General features: G+C 51.3%; 1 protein-coding gene across 1 annotated transcript in view; it reads right to left on the reverse strand.

The window, feature by feature from the left end:
- GABBR2 (gamma-aminobutyric acid type B receptor subunit 2) overlaps window positions 1-21,687 on the reverse strand; it is a 343,177-nt gene that overhangs the window by 53,059 nt on the left and 268,431 nt on the right. Inside the window, exons 12-13 of the mRNA XM_028108852.2 lie at window positions 10,213-10,320; window positions 2,199-2,321 (exon numbers count right to left, since the gene is read on the reverse strand). Coding sequence (XP_027964653.1) covers window positions 2,199-2,321; window positions 10,213-10,320 — 231 coding nt within the window. The remainder of the gene's footprint in view (window positions 1-2,198; window positions 2,322-10,212; window positions 10,321-21,687) is intronic.

Genomic DNA, 21,687 nt, shown 5'->3' on the forward strand with positions numbered 1-21,687 from the left:
TTCCATGGCTGACCTTGGCTCCTCTGTTTGAGACCCGTTGCCCTGGAAGGTGGCACATGGGCCAGGGTTCTCTGCACAGAGCCACCGAGAGCCTCCGAACTTACTTCAGAAAGGAAGGAAGAAAGGTAAGGTCCGCGATAGCAAACTGTCACTTATGCTAATCTGACTGCACAAGGTTGATCTCCTGTAAAGGGTCCAGGGGGACTGGCTTCCCGGGTCCACTTCCCGGAGTCTGCTGACTCAGGCCGACGTGAGCCCTGCGGCCTCCCCGTGCCACAGCCAGAGTGTGGGGGACCCCTGGTGCGTACTTGGCCTCCACCTTAACTTTGAGCGGAGGTGGCAGCGGCCCGTCTCCCCAGCCACTGCGCCCCGGTGAGGCTGAGAGCCAGTGGGCGGGTCTGGCCTCCGTCCCCCCGCCCAGCTCCAGGTCTTCAGGCCAGCTCTGCGCGCCTCACTTTCTCCCTCCCTGACATCCTGGGCCTTCGGTCTGGCCGGCGTTCTAACCTGAGCCCTCACCTGCACAAAGTGAAAGCACTTCCCTGCCCACTTCAGAGATCTGTGCCCACAGCCAAGGTCTGCAAGAGCCCCTAAAAACCGCAAAGCGCCGTCTGTGTGCTGAAAGGCAGAGAGGAGGGCAGTGTGTGAGAGGGTCGTTAGTGGTGTTGCCACTAACCTGCTAGGTAGCCTTGGGTCACCTAAATAATCTCTTTGGGCTTCTGTTTCCTCATCATTAAAATGGGACTAAGGGGTAGCACCTGTGGTACAGTTACTGTGAGCATTTAGTGAGTTAACGCGCAGAGCTGCGCACCACCATCACTGCTGTTGCGGTTATTGGCATTAGGGTGGGTGAGGAGCAACCCCCGGGCCTCCCTAGCCCAGAGGCCCACCTAGCCATGACAGTTCTTCCTCCTGTTGACATCCCGTCCGCAACTCTTGGCGGTGGAAGAGGAAGTCTCCAGGGTGGGGTGGGGTGGGGCAGGACAGCTCCTTTGCCAATTGTGTGTCACGAGAAGGGACCAGGCGTCACCTCTACTCTGGAAAGAGCCTGTCTGCCCCAGTGACCTGCCCCTCGGCCCACGGGTACAGCCCGCGTCTGGGCCTTCCTCCTCGGCAGTCCTGGCCGTGCCTGCCTGGAGTCCTGCTTCCTCCCGAAGTGAGGCTAAAGGCTGGGAGACAGAGGCCTCGGTCCCAAGGCTGTCTCCTAGATCTGCGCGGGCAGGAAGGGGCATTCTCTGCCACGGTGCTGTCTTCCTGACTTCTCCCTGTGCTGGGTAAACCCTCTATCTGTTCCCCTGCAAATGAAGCTGGGCTTCTTATCTGCTAGAAAACCATCTTGTCCAGAAGAGTAAAAACCTCTGTCCCCAGTACATAAAATGACCCTTTCCACATTAGCTTAAGAATCCACACTACATTCCACAAAAAGATTTCTCTAATAATGCGGACACCCACCGGTTCTCTCAGTAGAATGTGCTACACCATATGGAGATCAGGATGCACGGCGCACGTGGTTCAAGCCCGGCCCTCTCCCACGAAGGCAAGTTTAACTGTTCTAAGAGCAAGGCAACAAAATCACAACTTCCAAAGGGTCTTGAACTTCCCTAATCTGGAGCATCCTGGGAAGACCAGTGTGAGGAGAGGGCAAGGCTGAACGCAAGACTGTTAAAATATACACTTTTATGTAATTTTATGTAAGGTTCTTTATTTTAACAGAACTCTTCACTTCGAAAACCACACAGTAACTAGAAGGAGCTACCAGAATGTTTACTCCCGAGTAGCACTCCTTAGGCAACTTGCTTAAAAGGAGGCTGAAAGTCAATGTATTTCTGGACGGATGAATCCTATAAATGGGGGCTTTGACAGCGGGCATAGAATATACTCATTTAAATGGCCTAACATTTCTTATTTCTGCATATATTAATATCACTAGACAATTCTTTCATGGTGTTTTCCCCAGGAGTGAAGACTTTTGATTTGGCTCTTCTGGAATGTGTCTCAAATGGCACGAAACAGAACTAAATGAGGAGTTTCTGATGGGGAATGCGGGCCCACGTGGAGCTGTGAAGATTCCCCTGGAAAAACACTGATTTCGTCTTAAGCAGCGCCCTTGGGGCCGTCAGGGCGGCATGCTGCCGCCCTGTCCCGGAATGTCTGGGAGCAGTGTCCCCGCGGACCTCTCTCCTGCCGCCGTGGGCACTTACCTCCATGCTGTACCTCTCCACCGTCCTCCTCAGAGGATCTACAGCCTGCCAGCAAATCAGGATGCACAAGTCGATCAGCAGCATGCCCCCGACAATCACCAGCAGCTTCTGGTCCTTGATGATCTGCAGGGAGGGCAGGGCCAAAAGGCAGCAGATGTGAGAGAGCTTCCCCACCAGCAGCTGAGGGGCAGGCTCAGGGCTTTCAGAATCTCTCGAGACTCTCCATCACCCACAGGAGAAATCCAGCCACACTCCTTTGATTGGCATTCAAGGCCTTTCATGAGCTTGGCTGGACCACTCCCCAGACACATACGTGCACTTACTTAGGTTTGAGGACTCCTAGTTTCTGGACCTGCCGTGACTTTCACCATCCCACCCAAACCAAACTTCCACCCCCAGGCCTTTCTAGGTGCCAGTTCTACTGTCTGAGACATTCTATTCTTTCTGTCTGGCAAACTCCTAATGATCTTTAAAGACCCAGATCCTTGTCACTTCCTCCATGAAGTCCCCTCTAACTCCCACAGGGGAATTAATTACTCCTATAGCACCTTGTTCACATACTTAGCCGGAGAAGTCATAGTTACTCCTATTAGGAGAACAAGAAGAACAGCTACTATCGAGTGAACACGTACTCTGTGCCCGCCTCTAGGCTGATTAATGGGTTACATATATTATCTCTAGTAAAGGCAGATACTATTATTATCCCCATTTTAAAAAAAGATTTATTTATTTTAGACACACACACAGAGAGAGAGTGTGAGTGGAGGAGGCAAGAGGGGAAAGAGGCTCTCAAGCAGACTCCACGCCGAGTGCGGAGCCCGACGCGGGGCTTGAACTCACGACCCTGAGATCATGACCTGAGCCAAAACCAAGAGTCGGACGCTCAACTGACTGAGCCACCCAAGCGCCCCTAATTATTCCCATTTTATGGCTGAAGAAACAGGTTTGTGAGGGGCTAAATAACTTGCTCAATGTCATACAGCTAGGAAGAGGCGAAGTCCAGATTTGAACCAAGCTCTGCCTTTCTCCAAAGTCCACACCCTCAGACACTTACAGCACCGACCAGATGCTACATTGTTTTATTCTATCTTCCTCAAGAAACTGGGGAGCCCCTGACAGAAGGGAAGCTGATTTTATTTTTTTGTGCATCCTCAGCACCTAGCAGGGCCTGGTAAGCAGTAGGCACTTAAAAGTTTGATGGATCCAATTGAGGTGAAGGAATATAAAAAAGAAAGAAATATCATTTCCATCCCTCTTTGCAGCCTGGGATGTCTTAATTACATGGTGAAACTCCCACCCCATTTTATGTCTATTTGACAGGGACTGGCCTGGGGACAAACACAGCCAGCTCCGAAGATAACCTGTATTTCATTCATGGCACGGTTATGTGCCCCCTCCCCCAAGAGCTAATGTGATGAAGTCGTTCTGGAAGACACTCTAGAAAAACAAACAAAACTGAGGCAGAAGCTTAAGAAATATCACCAGGTCCAGCTTTTAATGATTAAAGCCATTTAAAAGGAGAAATAGAAACTCAAGAGGCCTCTGTGTTGCCGAATCGTAAAAGAACAGGAAAATATTGCTGAGTTCCTGCCAAAGAGATCAAATCCACCAAAACTGCCTTACGTGGGGGCTGGGCACTGGCAAAGCCGCCTCTTTGAGATTTTCCAGAGGCATCCAGGGAACCACTGATGCTTTGCAGAAATCCTACTTAACCCTTGCTCTCTGGGGAACTAGGCAACTCCCTGCTAGCCTTAAGGAAGTGGGGCGAGAGGAAGACTTGCCTGAGGAGCTCAGGACGTGGAAGACAGGCTGGAAGGGGCCTCTCTACTTAATGCTCCCCCAGGGCTGTTTGAGCCCCCAGGCACGTGCCCACGCTGTGCCTGACCCTGGAAGGTCCTTCTCCCACCTTCCTGCTGGTACCCCCCTACCCTGACCTCAACACTGAGCCCGAGCAGCTGCTCCTCAGGGATCCCAGGCATGCCCTGCACAGGGCACAGGCTGCAGCCGTGTTCCAGTCAGAGTGGAGGCAGGGACCGACTAGTCTCCCCTCTGTGCCGCCGGAGCCTTGTACAGAGGCTGGCTCTCAGACCTTCCTGGAGAATGTTTGGGGAATGAATGAATGAGCCTCAGGAAGAAGCCAGGAGAAAGTGGCACTGTAAGGTCAAGGTCCCTGCCTCCTGCCCGGGGCTCAGGTCCTACTTCCCATGGGACACCTGCTGCTGTAGCTTCTTACCCTCCTCATCTGACAGCCCCCAAACCCTTCAGGGCACATACCTTCTTCTCCTTGTCCTTGCTACAAGGCTGGGGACAGTCACTGGAGTTTATGACCACACTCATTGCCTTTGGAGCCCCAGTGACAGTTGAAACTTCACATTTATTTGTGTGATCACTTGGTTTGTGTCTCTCCTCCCTTCTGGGCTGTGAACTCTGTGTGACTTGGTTTTGCTCATCACTGTGTTCTTAGTGCCTGGCTGAGGCCTGGCAGAGAAAAAGTGCCCCATAAGCCCTGGTCGATGGATGACAGCCTAAGAAAACATGCCCCGAGCACCCACTCCATGCCAGGCCCTGTGCTGGGCATTGGAGATGCAGAGAAGGACAGACACTGATGCTGCCCTCGAGGGGTCCAGAAGGTTGGGAGGAGAGACAGACTTGCATTGGATGAATCCATGAGGGTGCGGGGAGGTGATGAGGTGGCTTCACGGAGGAGCTGCTGGAGGCCACTGGGGAAAAGGGACGTCAGACAGAGGAAGCAGCTGGAAGAGCTGAGGGGCTGCTGGGTCAGGGGAGTGACCGCATCATGTCAGCCCTGGCTCAGGATTCTCCTGTGACTCCCCATCACCTGGGTGATAAATCCAGCCAAACTCCTTCGCTTGGCATTCAAGGCCTTTCCCGAGTTTGGCCTGACTACTCCCCAAACACACACATGGACTTGTCAATGCTTAACCACTCCCGAGTCTCTGGCTGAGTTGTGATTTTTTTCCCTCCAGACCTTTGTAGGTGCTGGTTCTTTTGTCTGAAACACCCTCGTCTTTCCGTGAGAGGCTCTGTGTGAGTGGGGTGGGTGGGGTGGCTGGAGAGGGGGTTAGCTGGAGGGGAAAAGCCTGCATGACACTGGAATGGGGCCTCTACATGGGGCTGCTGGACGTTGAAGCATCATGGTGGGGAGCTCTCTGCAGCATGGTAGGGTAGAGCCGAGGAGGGGAGCCTGCAATAGGAGGCCAGTTAGGAGTTGGTGCAGGTGTCCTGGTGAGCAGGGAGGAGGCTCGATTCAGAGTATTGACTATCCTGATGGTCAGGAAGATGGTGGTGCCGTATCAGGCAGGCGGAGTTGCTGGCTTCAGCCTCTGAGTTCTTTCTCCCTCCCCAAACCTCCCCCACCAGCCAAGGTCATCACCTCCAGATCCCCTGAGACAAAAGGTCTATGACTCTTCACGGTCTACCTTCCAGGAGGCAGTGACCTTGAATGTGCTCAGTACTGATTATGTCAGTACACCCCGATGTTATCACATTGAGCTCTCTCTCTGAAGCCAGGAGGTTACTAGTGCTCCATTCCCAGTGGCTGCAAAGGCATAGAGTAATAATGATTAAACTCAGGTTCTGGAATTAGATTTGAGTGTGAATCTTACTAATGAGCTGTGTGGCCTGGGGTAAGTTTCTTAACTCTGAGCCAGTTCCCTCATCTACAAAATGGGGCACTAATCACATAAACTGTCTTAGATTACCAAAGTCTGGTTTATTATAACTGTTCAATGGCTGTCGGCTATTATTATTAAATGTCACTTTCCATTGTTGTTTAGAGCAGGGATCAGCAAACTACGGATTTGGCCCACTGTTTGTTTTTGTAAATAAAGTTTTATTGGAACACAGCCATATCCATTCATTTATGTATTTGTCTATGGCTGTTTTCATTCTCCAACAGCAGAGTTCAGTGGTTGCAACAGCAGCTCTATGGCCGGCAAAGTCCATATTTGGCTATCTGGCTTTTTACAGAAAAAGTTGTCTGATTCCTGAAAAGAGCATTTGTTTATTTCTTGAGAAACAGAGCATTTGTTTATTTCTTCAAGAGACTTTAGATATTTTGACTGATTCAGACTGGCCTTCTGCTAGGACCAACAAATCGCCTAGTTTCAAGGACACCATTCCAGGGGAGTACAAAGTGAATGGTGCCCCAGGAGTTGCGCAATGCATATCACTCAGATGACTGGTGCTCTCTGGTGAAGCTGCTGAAAGCTCTCTCTTGGCATTTTGCTGAAGTTGAGCCCACGTGAAGGTCTGTCCCCATGTTACCATCTGCAACAGTACCAAGTCACATGTGAACTTGCTTTTTATTTTAATTAACAAAATTTTTAAAAGTAATTTCTACAACGGACATGGGGCTCAAACTCACTACCCCGAGATCAAGAGTCGCCTGCTCCACTGACTGAGCCAGCCAGGTGCCCCTGGAGTGAGCTTGCATTGTGCTCCAAAAAAATATCTGCCTCCAGAACAAAAGATCTCATCTCTGCTCTTGCCTCAATGTCTCAATTTGGTCCTATTAAGAGGCAGACTAAAGACCGTAGTAAGTCTTCCAATTCAAGATTTTATGATTGAGCTTTAGAAAAAAACAGTAACATGCCATAAAAACACCAGATTTGGAAGCATTAAGTCCTCACATGTCAATATGTCCTTTAAAAGGCTTCTTTTCCTTTAATGTCTTTAAAAATGTGGCCATATGGGGTGAAGTTTGTGTATGTGTGTTGGGGAGGGCATGCCATTGTGGGTTGGGGGGAGGAGGCTCGAGCCAGGAAAGGAAGAGAAAGATAAAAAGACTATGAAAACCAGTGTATATTGCATTTACAAACTTAGGTAAATCTAGTAAACATGTCGGTAAACAAAGGAAAGGACCCATCTTAAAAAAAAAGTCTAAACTTTAAAAGAAACCAATAAAACAAGACAACAACAATAAAAACCAACCTTGGCTACATAAAGGGTTGGACTCATGGGGAATTTGATTCCAGTTTTGACTTGTACTTGCCACAACCCTTTTAAGACAATTTGGTTCCCTGACTTGAGCTTTGGATCCATATAAGGTATAAATTTCTCTTCTACACCTTTAACCTCCTCTTCTTTGTTGATAAGGGACGCTTGGCAGCAGCACTGCAAACTGTTCTGGAATAACTAGAAAGCAAAACTAGAACAAAAAGTTTCTCCCCCTGGGATGGTGTGTTCATCTAGCCTTAGTCATTTTCGTACCAGACAACACTGGTGACCAAATCTTGTACTCAAAGTCTTTGGCAGTTTCTCAAACAAGCCCCTTCCCGGGGCCCCTGGCCCACCGCCAGCCTGAGTTCCAGTTGCCTTGCTCAGGCCCCACAGCAGGTGTGGCCACACCACAGCCCCGCCCCCGTAGAGCTCTCAGATGACTGAACTCCCCACGTCTTCCCTGACATGTTTTGTCAATTGTTGCCAGACAATTGGGAGTGTTCTTGCTCAGCGATCACATGAGTAATGGAAAATAAGGGCCAGTTCTTTATTACCGATGACAATATGGATGAATCACATATTGACACAAAGGAATCAACACTGTGATTCTTTGAAGCCAAGATGGGTTGTCATAAATGGCAGAGCAATTCTAACCACAGCCACCGTGCAGGAGGGGCCCTAGAAGTCACTTGGTCCCTTGGTGCGCCTTCTCAAATTTTGGCTTGCATCCGCATGGCTGGGGTGGGGCGCTGGTGAGAGAAGGCAGGATCCTAGGCTCCACCCCAGGATTCTGATTCTTTGGGCTAGGGTGGGGCTTGAAAATTTGCATTTCTGCTCTCTCTTTTTTTTTTTTTTTTAAGATTTTATTTGTCAGAGAGAGAGAGAGAGAGAGAGCACAAGCAGGGGGAGTGGGAGAGGGAGAAGCAGGCTTCCTGCTGAGCAGGGAGCCCGATGCGGGGCTCGATTCCAGGACCCTGGGATCATGACCTGAGCCAAAGGCAGATGCTTAACCAACTGAGCCACCCAGGTGCCCCTCTGCATTCTTTTTAAAAGTAGGCTCCATGCCCAGTGTGGAACCCAACGTGGGGCCCCAGCTTACGACCCTGAGAGCAAGACCTGAGCTGAGATCAAGAGTCAGATGCTCAACTGACCGAGCCACCCAGACAACCCAAGAATCTGCATTTCTAACAAGCTCCCAGGTGATGCCTACAATGCTGCTGGTCCAGCCCACACTCTGAGTAGCTCTGATCTAGACCAGAGGTCTTCCACTCTGGCTGTATATTAGTATCACCTGGGAAAGTCTTAAAAACTCCTGATGCTCAGTTCCAGCCCCAGAGAGGTGGTTTCAAATGGCTTGGGTTGGATTACTTCCTGGAGTTTTCAAAAGCTCCCGTTTGCTTGAAATGTGCAGTCAGGACTGAGAAGGACTGGGGGGCCATGCTTCTCATTTTACAGATAGAAGGGAGTTGCCACAAATGCTGCTGAGGCCCATGAGGGAGGGCCCTTCAGGTGAGCACAGGTAGTGGGTGACAGAAATAGACTCTTTCCTCCCTGTAAATGCAGCCTGCAGTTTCCCTGAGGTGGTCCAGGTAGGGGGCAGGGGGCAGAACAGAGAGGACAGTCCTCCCTCATCCGGACAGTAGCTCCTAAAGCAGCCCTGGCAGGTGGAGGGGCTGATGAATGAGTGGTGCCACTGGGTACCAGGCAGAACCACAGCCCAGGAGATAGTACCATTTCAATATGGCCCCATTTTCCAGATAAGGAAACAGAGGCCCTGAAAGAGGAAGATGTCTGCTCAAAGACCCACGGCAGGTCAGATGCTCCAGGGGGCGGAACAAGAGGGGCGGCTGCTGCAGTGGGATCAACCCCTTGAGTCCGTGTGGGCAAAGGATGCACGCATGCCTTCTGTGCACCAGATGTGGCTGGGGGCGGGGGAATCGCCACACGGTCCCCTGGGAGAGTATGGCATCCATGTCAAGGGCGCTGCAGGAGGGAACGTCCTGGATCTGGGGGCTTTGAAAAACCCACAAAAGCCCCCTAGGAGAGTCTAAAGGGTCTGCTTAACCAGGCCTAGCAAGCACCATGGCAGCTCCTTCCACCGCTCCAAGCTCCAACTCCAGAGGGTTCGGAAACCTTGGGAAGGGGATGACAGGGAAACAGCTCAGGCTTGCAAAGGAGAGAAGCAGCCCAGCACACCGTCTCCCAGGCCAGGCAGCTGGCCCGCTGCAGGCCTGCGCCGGGGGAGGCTGTGCCTTTGAAAGCAGTTTGAAGTTCTGAATATTATGACAGACTCCACGTGTTAGTTGCTGACCAGAGGGCCTTCAAAGTCATGAGACTCGTTTTTCTCTCTAGAAGCATGGGAAGAACCATGCCACCGGAAGAGTTAAAACGACAGTGGTGGAGAGAGTTTCTCTAGGACTACATCCTAAGAGTCAAGTCGAGTCAACGTTCTGGTTACATGTAACCACACGGGTGGCAAAGGCTCTCCACCCACACGAAGGCCCTGTTCTCTCAGGGCCTCTGTGAAAATGGAAGCATTACATTTGGTCTGTGTCCTGTTTCACTCCCCTCTTGTAAGGGCTCCTCACTGCCCACAAGTTAAAGTTCAGATTCCTTTCTGTGGCTCGTCTCGCACCCTGTCCTGGCAAATACCCTGTCCTGGCCGCAATGAGCCTTTGCAGCTGTGGGAACACACCCAGCCCCTCCCCAGGCCTCCATGTGTGCAGTTCCCTCTACGGGCCTCTGCCTAGCTAACCCCCACTCACCCTCCAGGTCTCAGCATCGGGGGCACTTCCTACATGAAGCCTTCCCTGAGTGCTTGTACCCCCCCTTGCCCCTAGACATTTCCAGCCAGCCTTTACCACTGTGTGTTGCAAATCCTTTGTTAGCTGTTTGATTTCACGCGGAGGCTGAAGGTGCTGGGGATGGGCTCTGTGTGTAGCTTGAATCCCCAGCAAACAGCCCAGGGCTAAGCACACTGTAGGTGCCTAATAATATTTGCTAAATAAACACCAAGTGAACACTGCAAACATCTTGAAACAGGAGTGATTACCTTCTTCTTCATTTTCACATTTTTGAAGATGGCGTGGACCCTCCATGTCTTTGCAAACATTGCCCCAAAGGCAGTTGTGTAGCCCACGGTGAGAATCCAGGTCCTGACCTAGAGGTCATGAGAAAACAGAGACATTAACACCTCCTAGGTGGACCGACCTCACCATTTATGAGAATGTCCCAACAAGGAGATTCTAGGTGATGGGGACAGATGCTCTATCTTATATACTGTAGAGTTTTACTATCATCAAGAGTCCTTCAATCATATCTCAATTTGATAGACAGTTCTATCAGCCACTCACTAGACCCAGGGCCCTGGGCACAAGGGCCTGAAAGGTTCAAATTCTGCCTTCCATGGGCCCACAACCCAGAGGGAGCCAGTCACAGAAGAGGCACAGAGGCGCCCAGGAGCACTGAGGGGTCACTAAGGAACGACAGACCAGCCTTCTGGTCTTCCCCCCTCCTTCCCTTCCTTCTTTAGAGCTTTTCAGATGAGGAGACAGATCTGCAGAGGTGAACATAATCGCTGACTTCTCCTCACCTGAGTCCGTAGGAGACCAGATGGCCCCAGGAACCTCTTCAATGGGACTCCCAGCTCCCGGGTTGTGGGCAGCGGGTAGGGGAGGGCCCTGAACCACAGGGGCTGAGACTGGGCAGGAGAACCAGCCTGCTGTGGCCCTTCTCCAGGGCTCAGCAAATCCACCACTCTGGTGGAGCATGGCAAGACTCAGCCAGAGCTGGCCCCGGGGACACCTCGCTGGCAGCTGCACCCAGGCCAGCTCCAGGCCATTGCAGGGGCTGTTCAGTTAGGGAGGAAGACCAGAACAGAGGGCCATGACCTTCCTGCTCCCATTAGGGGCCTGCCTCCTTGGGTCTTGGGAGAAGAGAGAAGCAAATGCTGCCTGGGTCCTACCATCCAGCCCTGTCTGCCATGGTCGCTGGGTGGTTCCTACTGCACTGTGTGACTCCAGAGTGTGGATACTCAGCACCAGGCCAGCCTGGCCCCTGAGCCCACCAATGGACCTTAGGTTCCTGCTCAGACTAAGGCCCTATCTGGCTCTCACCTGTTCCCCAGGATTAAATATCTCCTGATCCCTGGCCCTGGGTTGGTGACAGACAGGCTGGACCCCTGCAGGCTGGGATGGCTGGCCACCATCTGTTAGGTCGTGGGGGCATCCTGGATGCCGATTCCCTGCCTGCCCTGCTGTCACGGCCAGACCCCACCCTCTCCAGATTCCACCCTCACCGGCTGGTCTGGAGACCCTCCCAAACTGAGCAGACTTGCCTAGCTCCAGGCTGTGTGTCATGGAGTCCTAGGGCCTCCCGCTCACTGGGATGAAAAAACCATGTGGCTGTGAGCTTCGATTCTGGGCTTTGGTCTTTCCTCCCCTCTCCCTCAGCTCTGTTGTGCTAAGTTCCCTTGGAAAGATACCTCCCCTCCCCCCGCCCCGCACCTCAGCTGAACATAGCAGGAAGGTGAATGGAGTAGGAGAAAGGGAGACAGCCAGGCTGGAGCGGACAGGTGAGGCCGCCCGTGTCCCAAGGAATCGGACACAGCAGGTGTGCCTGGCCACACCCTGAGCCTCCAGCCCAGGGGTGCCTCAGCCTGTGTAGGAAGTTCCCAGAAATGCTCCCAGCTGAATTCCTGCATGGAGTACCTTCACTCTGCCTTTCTAGCAATTTGGCTCTCTAGCCTCCAGTTTCCAGAGACAGAACATGTCCCCTTTCCATTTTATTTGTTTGTTTGTTTGTTTTAAGAATTTATTTATTTATTTGACACACAGAGAGAGACATAGTGAAAGCAGGAACACAAGCAGGGGGAGTGGGAGAGGGAGAAGCAGGCTTCCCGCGGAGCAGGGACCTGGGATCATGACCTGAGCCGAAGGCAGACGCTTAACGACTGAGCCACCCAGGCCCCCATCCATTTTATTTGTGAAAGCAGGACCTGGCTGAGAAGATGGTGAGGCTGGCCCCCTAAGGAAGAACGACAGCATCACAGCAATTGCTCAGGTCCGAATGCTGACAATGGGACAGGTGGAGACGTCACCTTTTTCTTTTTTTTTTTTTAAATTTCAAAAGCAAGGATAAATCAGACAGGCGAGAATGAATCACAGTACTTTAGAGAAGGCACTGGAGGGGCCACATTATTACCCATATTATAATCCAACAATGCAAGAAAAGTGAACAGAACAGGCATGGGAGGAATAATAATGCCCAATTATTGGGGATTTAGACCTGAGCTTAATCAAAGACCAGATCACAAATCCCTAGTCTGTCAGAGTTGCATAGGACCTTACAGATCATTCATTCATTCATTCATTCATTCATTCATTCATTCATCTGTTCACTTGATAAGTATTATTAGGCTGGAGATTAAGTGTATAAAGATAAAAACAACAAATAAAACAACAACAACAAAAAAAAAAGAGTTTTTTTTTTTTTTTGAGCCACCAGTTGAGTGAGAAAACCACTTTGCAGATGAAGAAACTCAGAGACTCAGGTCATTTAAGACATTTCTCTGAACCACGGCACACAGCCACACAGCTGAGCCTGGAACCCAAAGCCTTGCCCCCCCTCCCCTCTCTCCCCTACATCCTGCTGCCTCCTCCTCAGATAGAGGTTCCTACTCCAAAGCTGGTTCATCCACACCCAGGAGTCAGCTGTCAAAGGGACAGGGCACACAGGGGGAGGGAGGCAGGCTAGCCCACACACTCATAATGCTAACGGGTTTGCAGGAATGTTAAGACAATGGCTTCCAAATGTTTTGACCATGTTCTCCTATCAGAAAAAACAACTTGAAACATGAACATAAAAGGCAACATGGACATTTGAAAAAGGATGGTAGGAGATGAAATTGTCTCATTTGATTTTTATGTGGCCAACAAAGATCTCTTATTTTGGGTGGAAATGTCACTCCAGTGTGCTTAGCATTCTTAGAGTTGCTCTGACTTATGTTTTCTTTGAAGTAATCATTTCTGGGCCACTTGCCTGCTTTTGTAAGGCTAAATTCATTAAGACTCAATACTATAAATTAGTTACACCTTGATAATAACAAATCTAACCCAGCATCTGGAAACAGCAACATGTTGCCATAAATGGAAAGCGAAGAATGGCCGAGGGGCCTGGGCAGGAAAGGGTTAATGGAGCATGTTCCCGACCCCGTCCTTAGAAGGGCCTGCTGGCCAGATTGACCCTTGGCTGGCATCTGGGAACTTGGATTTGGGGACAGTTTCCGCCATCCCCTCAATGATAAGAGTGACTCTTGGCCTGAGCTGTCTGGGCCAACACCACGGTTTATGCTGCACGCCTGCTTTCCTTCCGGGACCCTGGAATTTTGGTACGTGCTGAGCAGAGGGGGCCCAGGTGACCTGCCCCCAACAAAAATCCCGGGCTCGAAGTCTCCAGTGAGCCTCCCTCGGATGGCGTCTCACACGTGTTGTCACCAGGCACTGCTGGGACATTCAGGGTGTCCCGTGTGATCCGCTGGGAGAGGCACGTGGAAGCCCCCACCTGGTTTCCTGCAGACTTTGCCCCATGTGCCTTTACTCCCTGCGGATTCTGCTCTATATTCTTTCTTTGTAATAAATCACTGCTGTATGACCATGTGCTGAGTCCTCCTAGTGAATCGCTGAACTGGGGGTTGTCTTGGAGTCCCTTGGCACAGCGCCCCATTGTCGTCTGGCATCATGGATCGATCAACCACGCAGTTCTCTGGAGAGTTCCTGCATCCGACGACTGGACACTGCACCAGGGCTCCAGGGCCATTCCAAGTATTACACTTTAGTAAAGCTGAATTTCTTTCATATTTTTCTATATAAAAACCAAAAATAAATAAAAGCTGTATTCTTCCGCAAGACGATCCCAGAGGGTCACCTTGCCCACTGTAATGTTCACACGCCATTTAAAGACAGCCCCACAGACAAGGATGAAACAACACTGGAGGAAAGACTCTGAAAGCAGGACAACGGGACCCCCACCGGCAGAGCTGCCCACCACGGGCTGGCTCGGCCCAGGGTCCTGCAGACCTCTGCAAAAGAGGTTGTTTTGCAGACAAAACAATTATTTGTTTTTCTCCTCCCACTCCTCCACCATCTCTTTAAGATGGAAATGGACTCTCTTTGCCTCTAAGGGCTTTCCCCGGGTTACTACCCCCACTCTCAGGCGTCAACCCCTTTCTCTGTGCTGACAAGTCCCTTATATCTGTCCCAGCTTCTCTCTCTCTCTTGAGCTCCAGACCTGCATATGCCACTGTCACCAGAGACCTAGGTGATACCTAGCTGTGTCATAAAACTTCATACCCCACAGCCAAAGTTCAGCCCATTGGCTCTTCCTTTGAGCAGCTCCATTTCCTCCCGACTCAGGGAGTGGTGCCATTACCCACACCATCCACTGTCACCCCAGTTAAGGACCTGGAGGTCCTCTCCCTTGGGGAATCCTCCCCACCGCCACTCTCCTCTTCAACACCTAAGCCTGGCTTCTGCCTCACTTTCTGCCCAGACCATGCTTTGCCCTTCCTTGTGTCTGAGAGGCGAGGCCCTGTGCCCACACCTCCTGGGTTCCCTCACCCTCTGGCTTTCGGCTAGACTTGGAAGGTTCCATCAGGAGAGTGGAGGGTACCAGGAGAGAGAAGATGGAGTGTGTGCTCCCCGCTGCCGCTGCTTTGGAGCTGTATCTCTGGCCGAAGCTGGGTCTGTTCACATGGCTCAGGCCCTCTCTGAGTTCTGGAAAACACTCCTCTCTCGATCCCTTCCAGCATAGGAGTAAAAGGGCTTCCTGTGGTTGCTAGTCCCCAGGTGCTTCGACCCCCATGTTTGCTTCCTTAACCCTCCTACACCCCAGGAGCTAGTCCCTCCACTAGAGCCTCTCTGTATGACCCACGGTGGCAAACTTTGTGTTCTGCCAGGCAATGCCTGATGGCCATCTGACTGCATGTCTCTTGCTGGTACACCCCCTCCTCTGTGTACTCATGCTGCCATCTGGGTCAGTCATGACGAGCAGGGGCTCCGGAGTCAGGCTGACAGGGGTTCAAGTCCTGGCTTTGTCACTTGCTATCCATGCGAACCTGGGCAGGTCGTGTAATGTCTTTGCGCCTTGATTTCCTCATCTGTGAAATGGGAACAGTGATGCCTCTTTCTTCATAGAATGGTTGTAAGGATTAGAGGAACGAGGGTGTGTGAGGGGCTGAGGTTCTTAATCAATGTCTGATTCTTGTTCATGTGTTCCTTACCACCACTCGCTGGTCCACCTGGGGAGCCCTGGCTGCTCTTCCCACCTCTACCCCCACCTCCTGCTCATCCATCTGACCTGCCCCCTTGCCGTCCTGGGGCTGTTCTCCAATGTAAATCTAAGCAAGTCTCCTGTGTTTAAACCCTTCGTTGCCCCCACTGAACCATCAGGTTAGACTCTGGATTCTTAGCAGGGTGTAGCCCCTTTCCGGCCACCGCCCACGGGGCACTTCACACCCAACCGATCCCACGCTGCTTGAATGCTCCCTACCCCGACTGCTCTGGCTCATGCTGTTGGGCCAGGCACCAGCAACTCCCTCTATCCGGAAGGCTATTCCTCTCTCTGGTCTTCACAGATTCTTATTCTTAGTTGTCCTCTGAAATCCAAACTCATGAGCCACCTCCTCTGAGAAGCCCTCCCAGACCTTGCAGGGAGATCACGGCCCCCTCCTCCTTGAGACCTGTGCCCTCATGCACATCTCTGCTGCGCTGGCCACCCTGAGATGTCTATCTGATCACCTGTCCACCTCTCCCACCAGATGGCGGCTACTGGGAGGCAGGGCCTACAGTGCTCGCCTTTCAGTCTCTGGGGCCGGCACTGGGTGGGGAGGGCGTGATCAGGCTGGATGAGCCAGCTTAGGAGGTAATGAGCTCTTTGTCATCAGAAACGGGCCTGAGCCAAGCACACGAAAAGAAGACTATAGAGGGAACTGGAGCATTGGATGGCAAAAAAAGGCTGAGTTCATGCCATCCGTGGTCCCTTCTACCCAAAGCATGTTGTTAGGTAGTGAGATCCCCATCACTCCACATGTTCAAGCAGAGCTTAGAGGACCCCCTGTAGGAATGCTGTAGGGGCATCTCCTGCACCGAGGCATTTCCGGCACTTCCTTGATGATGCCCCGGGTATCTCCCTTCTGTGTGTCTCTATGAGGCCAAACAAACCAGAAGGTTCTGAGGGGCTCTAGGATTCTGTTTCCACTAAAGTCTCTACTGATTCATCAACATAAGATAAACAGCTACTTCATTTTTTCTCCCAAAGTCTTAAACATATTTACTCTTCTACCAGTAAGGTCTTTCTTTCCTCCCCTCAGTGGCTGCCCCCCTCCGCACACTGCCTTGAACACTTACATCCCTGAGGCAGGGAGAACTTGAGGCAGGTGATACCCATATCAGTCTCAGCTATGAAAACGGAAAAAACAATTAGACACATCTCCAAATGGAAAGAAAGATCTATGCCCAGAACAGTTCTGCTCAGCTGCTTGTTCAACTGATTTCAGGAAGGCCTGCCTGGCAGAGGGAAGGGCTTTCATTGCTCTTTGGGGGACCAGTGGGCAAATGGACACACAGCCTCCCTTGCAGGTCTGACAGATGACTGGGACCCCCATGCTCTGGGCCTCCTGCCACGACAGAGGCATACGGGCCCGAGGCCGGGAAGGCAGATGGTAGGGAAGCTCTGGGGGCTGGTTGGATGCTGGGGAGCAAGACGCTTTCCCATTGTCCAGTGAGGTTCTAAAACCTTTTGTTTCATTCTGACCGTTCACTCCAGGCAATCAGTAGTGAGAAGGTAGGTAAAGAAGACCCAGAAAGTCCAAAAGCAAGACCCAAGCCTCTATTATGTACATCTTCCTGGGGCAAGGGGTGAGATTTGATATGTGTCCTGAGGCAATAAGCCTTTGAAGACCATGCTCTATAAACTGCTCCAGAAGATCCTCTCTTGCCCAGGGTCCCTGAAGCAAGATCTGAACAGAAAAGGCCCTCTACGGTTTGGAGCACAGCAAAACCTTTCTGGGGGAGGGGAGGTACGATTCAGGGGGCCACGGGAGATGCTAGGTGCAAAAAGGGGTACTCTGGGCCCAATGGGGGCATCTTAGGAACCTTGGGCAAATCAGAGAAAGGCCTCCCTTTTGGGAGGAGGAATTTCTGAGAGGCAACCCCCCCCCAGGGCCCTTTTGAAAGAACCCCCTCCTTAAGGCCCTCCCAGCTGAAGAACTGAGCAGACCACCAGATGAGATCCAACTCCCACTGCCCCTGATGCCCACACAGTGCATTTGGTGGCCCTTGCTCAGGCGTCAGAACACAGAGTGAGGGAAGAGGCCTTTTTCCCCTTCCCTCCGCGACCCCAGCAGGGGTCTGGGCCACGAGAAGCTGGCGAATTTTCTGGATGCGTGATGTTTTCGAGATGGGTGGTGGCAGCCTGGGGGCATGGGGTGTGGGCATGGGTGGGGGGGTGCCTCCATGCAGCTTGGGGGACTGAGGATGCAGATGAGTAGGGGCTGGGCCAAGAGGGGGAGGGGAGAGTGGATGCACCATAGTGACTACAGCCACTATGAAACTCGTGGCAAGTAAGAGGCATGTTTCAGGACTTCTAGAAGTAACTGCTGCTCATTCTGAGGGGTCCCCTATTTAAAGTCTTCCCTGATCTATTCCTTCACTTTTGGCCCTCACTCCCTCCCCGAGGCCCCCCCAGTTAGGGCATACAACATCCCGAATGATAGTTACTTGTTTGCCTACATCTTCCTGTCTACACAGCCAGCTCCCTGAGGGCGGCGGTCTACGCAGCCCAGCCCTGTGCCCACAGGCCCTAGCACACAGTCAGTGCCTGGGAGATGTTATCACAGGGATGAATGATGTATAGGACCAGACCTAGGGCATGGAGAGACCCACATGAGGGTGTGTGGGCTGGGAGCACATCATCTGCTGGAGGGTCTGGGAGCCTCTGGTGCCCTTCTCAAAGCCAGAGGGAGCCCTTCACCACCAAAGGCCCTGGATGGCCCGGGGTAGAGATGGGGTAGGGAGGCCGCCACTGTAAGAGGGGTGCTGCAGCCTCTCCAAGACTCCAGTTGGCCCCAACAGGCCCTGGCAGTCCAGCTCCAGTCCCTTTGGCTGCCTCCCTCCCCTAGTCTGATCCTGCCAGGCAAGGCCACCGTGGGACACTCCGGGCATCCCCTGGCCCAGGCTCTCAGCCACCTTCCGAAATCACAAAGCACTCTGCCATGGCCAGATGCAAAAGCACAGGATTGTAGGCTGAGACAGCCCCCACCCCCCAACCACATTATTACATCAGGTTATCTCTCAACTGCCTCAGAAGGAAATACGCAAGCAAGAAACATCACAGACGTTTATGGCCTTTTAACTCAAAGCATCACTAATTTTTCCTAGACTTGAACTTCCTGGGAGGCCAGGTGGGTGGTGCCTTTTGAGTCAGAGTCAGAAAATCCCAGCATCCCACGAGGACTAGAAGAGGGCCTCCTGCCCCTTAATCCAGTGCCTGCACCCCCACCACCCCACTCTTCCCAGTTGCTGCCCGTCCTGAGATCATTCATACACCTCTTGTGAGCAGCGTGGATGGCTGAGAGCACACTTCAGGACCCAGAATCCAACCTTGCCTCCTGTGATGGGGCTGCTCTGCTTCCAGAAATTTCAGCGGGGAGGCCCAGGGACAAGGTTTCTGATGCTTCCCTTTCTCTTCCATGATCAGTCTCCAAGAGACAAACATGGAAATAAAGCAGGGTTCTAAACTTGACCTTTGTACTCTGGGTGTGGTCTGGGAGCTTGTTAGAGATGCGGCGTCTCAGGAGCACCCCAGAACTCCTGAGTCAGAATCTGCATTCATCGTGCCCCCCAGGTGATTCATGTGCTCATGGAGGGGCATTTTTTTGTGTGTGTGATCAGAAAAGCTTATTATCAATGCCTAATAATAAAGCTGACAATGAATTAGATAAAAGGTTTTGTTTGTTTTTTTACTACTAATTCATTTATTCTTTTTTTTTAAGATTTTATTTATTTGAGAGAGAGAGAGAACGAGAGATAGAAAGCACGAGAGGGAAGAGGGTCAGAGGGAGAAGCACTCCCTGCTGAGCAGGAAGCCCGATGTGGGACTCGATCCCAGGACTCCAGGATCATGACCTGAGCCGAAGGCAGTCGCTTAACCAACTGAGCCACCCAGGCGCCCCTTTTTCGCATTTATTCTTAAAGCTCCTGTGTAAAATACTCCCACACCAAATGAACGTATTGTGCACACACAACCTAGATAAGCTCATCACCATGATAGTGCTGCCCAGCATGGTAACGTACATTTACATATTCTCTCTGCAACAAGAATTTAATAATATCTGTTATGGATTCTTTAACATCAGCAGGAAGATTCCTTTTCCGTAGCTTTCTGCAAAGGGGTTTGAGATAGGACTCAATTTGTTTTTGAGTAGCACTGTTCAGTTTGCCCTGCACACTGCGCTTCACATAATCTTCTTTGGCATTCAATTCTTTAGTCCAAACACCAAGAAGAAACTTAAGGAACTTGGTAATGATGTCCGTGTCCTTATTATCATCGCCTTTTCCTAAAGACTCTCCCAATGCCTCTAACTCTTCAGTGGTGGTGTTTTCTTCATGAACTTTCAAATCATTCTGGGTGTCTTCCTCTCCAGGTTCCTGACCACCCACAAACTCATTGAGGTACTGCTGGTCGATCTTATCCAAAGCTGCTTTGGACAGGGTGGTGGTTACCCTTGAGGGGGTTGTGGAGCGCGACTAGAGGAGGACAGGTAGCACTCCCAGGAGGCGAGCAGTGGTCTGTTTCCTGGTCAGCATGCTGGATTCACAGCTGAGTTCGGTTTGTGAAAATTCACTAAGTTAGACACTTATGATATGTGTGTGTGTGGGGGGGGGGGGTGTATGCTTTAATAAAAAGTTAAAAAGGGCGCCTGGGTGGCTCAGTTGGTTAAGCGACTGCCTTCGGCTCAGGTCATGATCCTGGAGTCCCAGGATCGAGTCCCGCATCGGGCTCCCTGCTCAGCGGGGAGTCTGCTTCTCCCTCTGACCCTCTTCCCTCTCGTGCTCTCTATCTCTCATTCTCTCTCTCTCAAATAAATAAATAAAATCTTTAAAAAAAAAATAAAAAAAAATAAAAAGTTAAAAAAAAAAAAGAAGGAATCGGGATTGTCAGCAAGTAGAGGCAGCTGGGAGCTCTACAGCTAAGCCACGCTCCTCTGAGCTGCCCCGAGAGTGGCCGATGCCTGTGGGCTGGTGTGGGAGTGCCCTGAGTCCCACCTCGTTCTTAGCTTGCCTGCCTGCCTGAGGCCCCTTTCGGCACTGAGGGCGACAGAGATACAGCAGCTTGGCTTTGACTTAGGGCCTGAGTCTGTCCCTACCCCAGTTCTAGCAGAGCAAGGCCATGTAAGGCCAGAAGTCCCCACGGATGTACCTCCATCCAATCAACAAGCACCAACACCACTTTTCCAGGCTCTTCTTCATCCCAAGTTCACTGTGCTTTATCAGCATCTCTCTGAGCAGCGTCCATAGGGAATGCCAGTATACAGATATAATCCTGTCATTCATAATGATAATGGCTAACATTTACTGAATCCTATTGTGAGGCAGGCAGTAAATGCTTTGTGTACGCTATGCTACTGAATCTTCCCAAGCCTATTATTATGCCCATTTTGCAGAGGAGTAATGCTAAAGTCACACAGCTGGGAAAAAGTGTAGTTGGGATTTGAACACAAAGCAGTCTGACCGTAATTCTCTTATACAGGTACTGTGAGATGCTTGGGCATGGATCAAAAATGAATGAAGAAATATATGAAAACCCCTGAATTATATACCTTAAAAGAGTGAATTTTATGGTATGTGAATGATAGTTCAAGTTTTAAAAATCTGAATGGACAAATTTTGGGGTTGGGATAAATGCTGACTGCATCCCTAAGAATTTGGTGGGCCTGTTTCTCTGGTATGAACCAGCTAGCAACAAATATATATATATTTCTTAAGGAGAAAAAAAAAGGAATGAAGTGTCTCAGACACCTCTGTAGTCCAGCAGACCTAGTCCCAAACTTCAGTCCTGCCAGCTAGCCATGTGTCACAGAGTTTCAGTTTTCTCTCCTGTCAAGTAGGGACAGTGAACTTTGCCTTGTCAGGGGGTTGTGGGGATTAGAAGGGACATCTGCATGGGGCAGCAGGCTGGGCCTGGCGAATCACAGCAGAGAGTACTAAGTTTCAGGAGGGCACAGGCCTGGGGAGTTAACATGGCACTTGCTGACTGCCTCCACCCCCAGCGATGCTCCGAGAGCCCCCGAAGCTGTTGAGAGTGCTGCTTCTCACCCTTCCGCACTCATGCTGGGGGTTCTGCCTAGGCTCCCACAAGGACGACAAGGGCCTTTTCTCTCCCCTACCCAGCTTGCTCCCTCTTTGGGCTGCCAGGGGCAGGGATTCCTGAGCCAGGGCAGCGAGTAAGTTTTGAGCCAGCATTCCCACAG

Source organism: Eumetopias jubatus, unplaced genomic scaffold, assembly GCF_037043125.1.
Source record: "Eumetopias jubatus isolate StellerSeaLion01/CBP00866 unplaced genomic scaffold, mEumJub1_p1.0 scaffold_15, whole genome shotgun sequence".
In the NCBI taxonomy this organism is placed as follows: domain Eukaryota; kingdom Metazoa; phylum Chordata; class Mammalia; order Carnivora; family Otariidae; genus Eumetopias; species Eumetopias jubatus.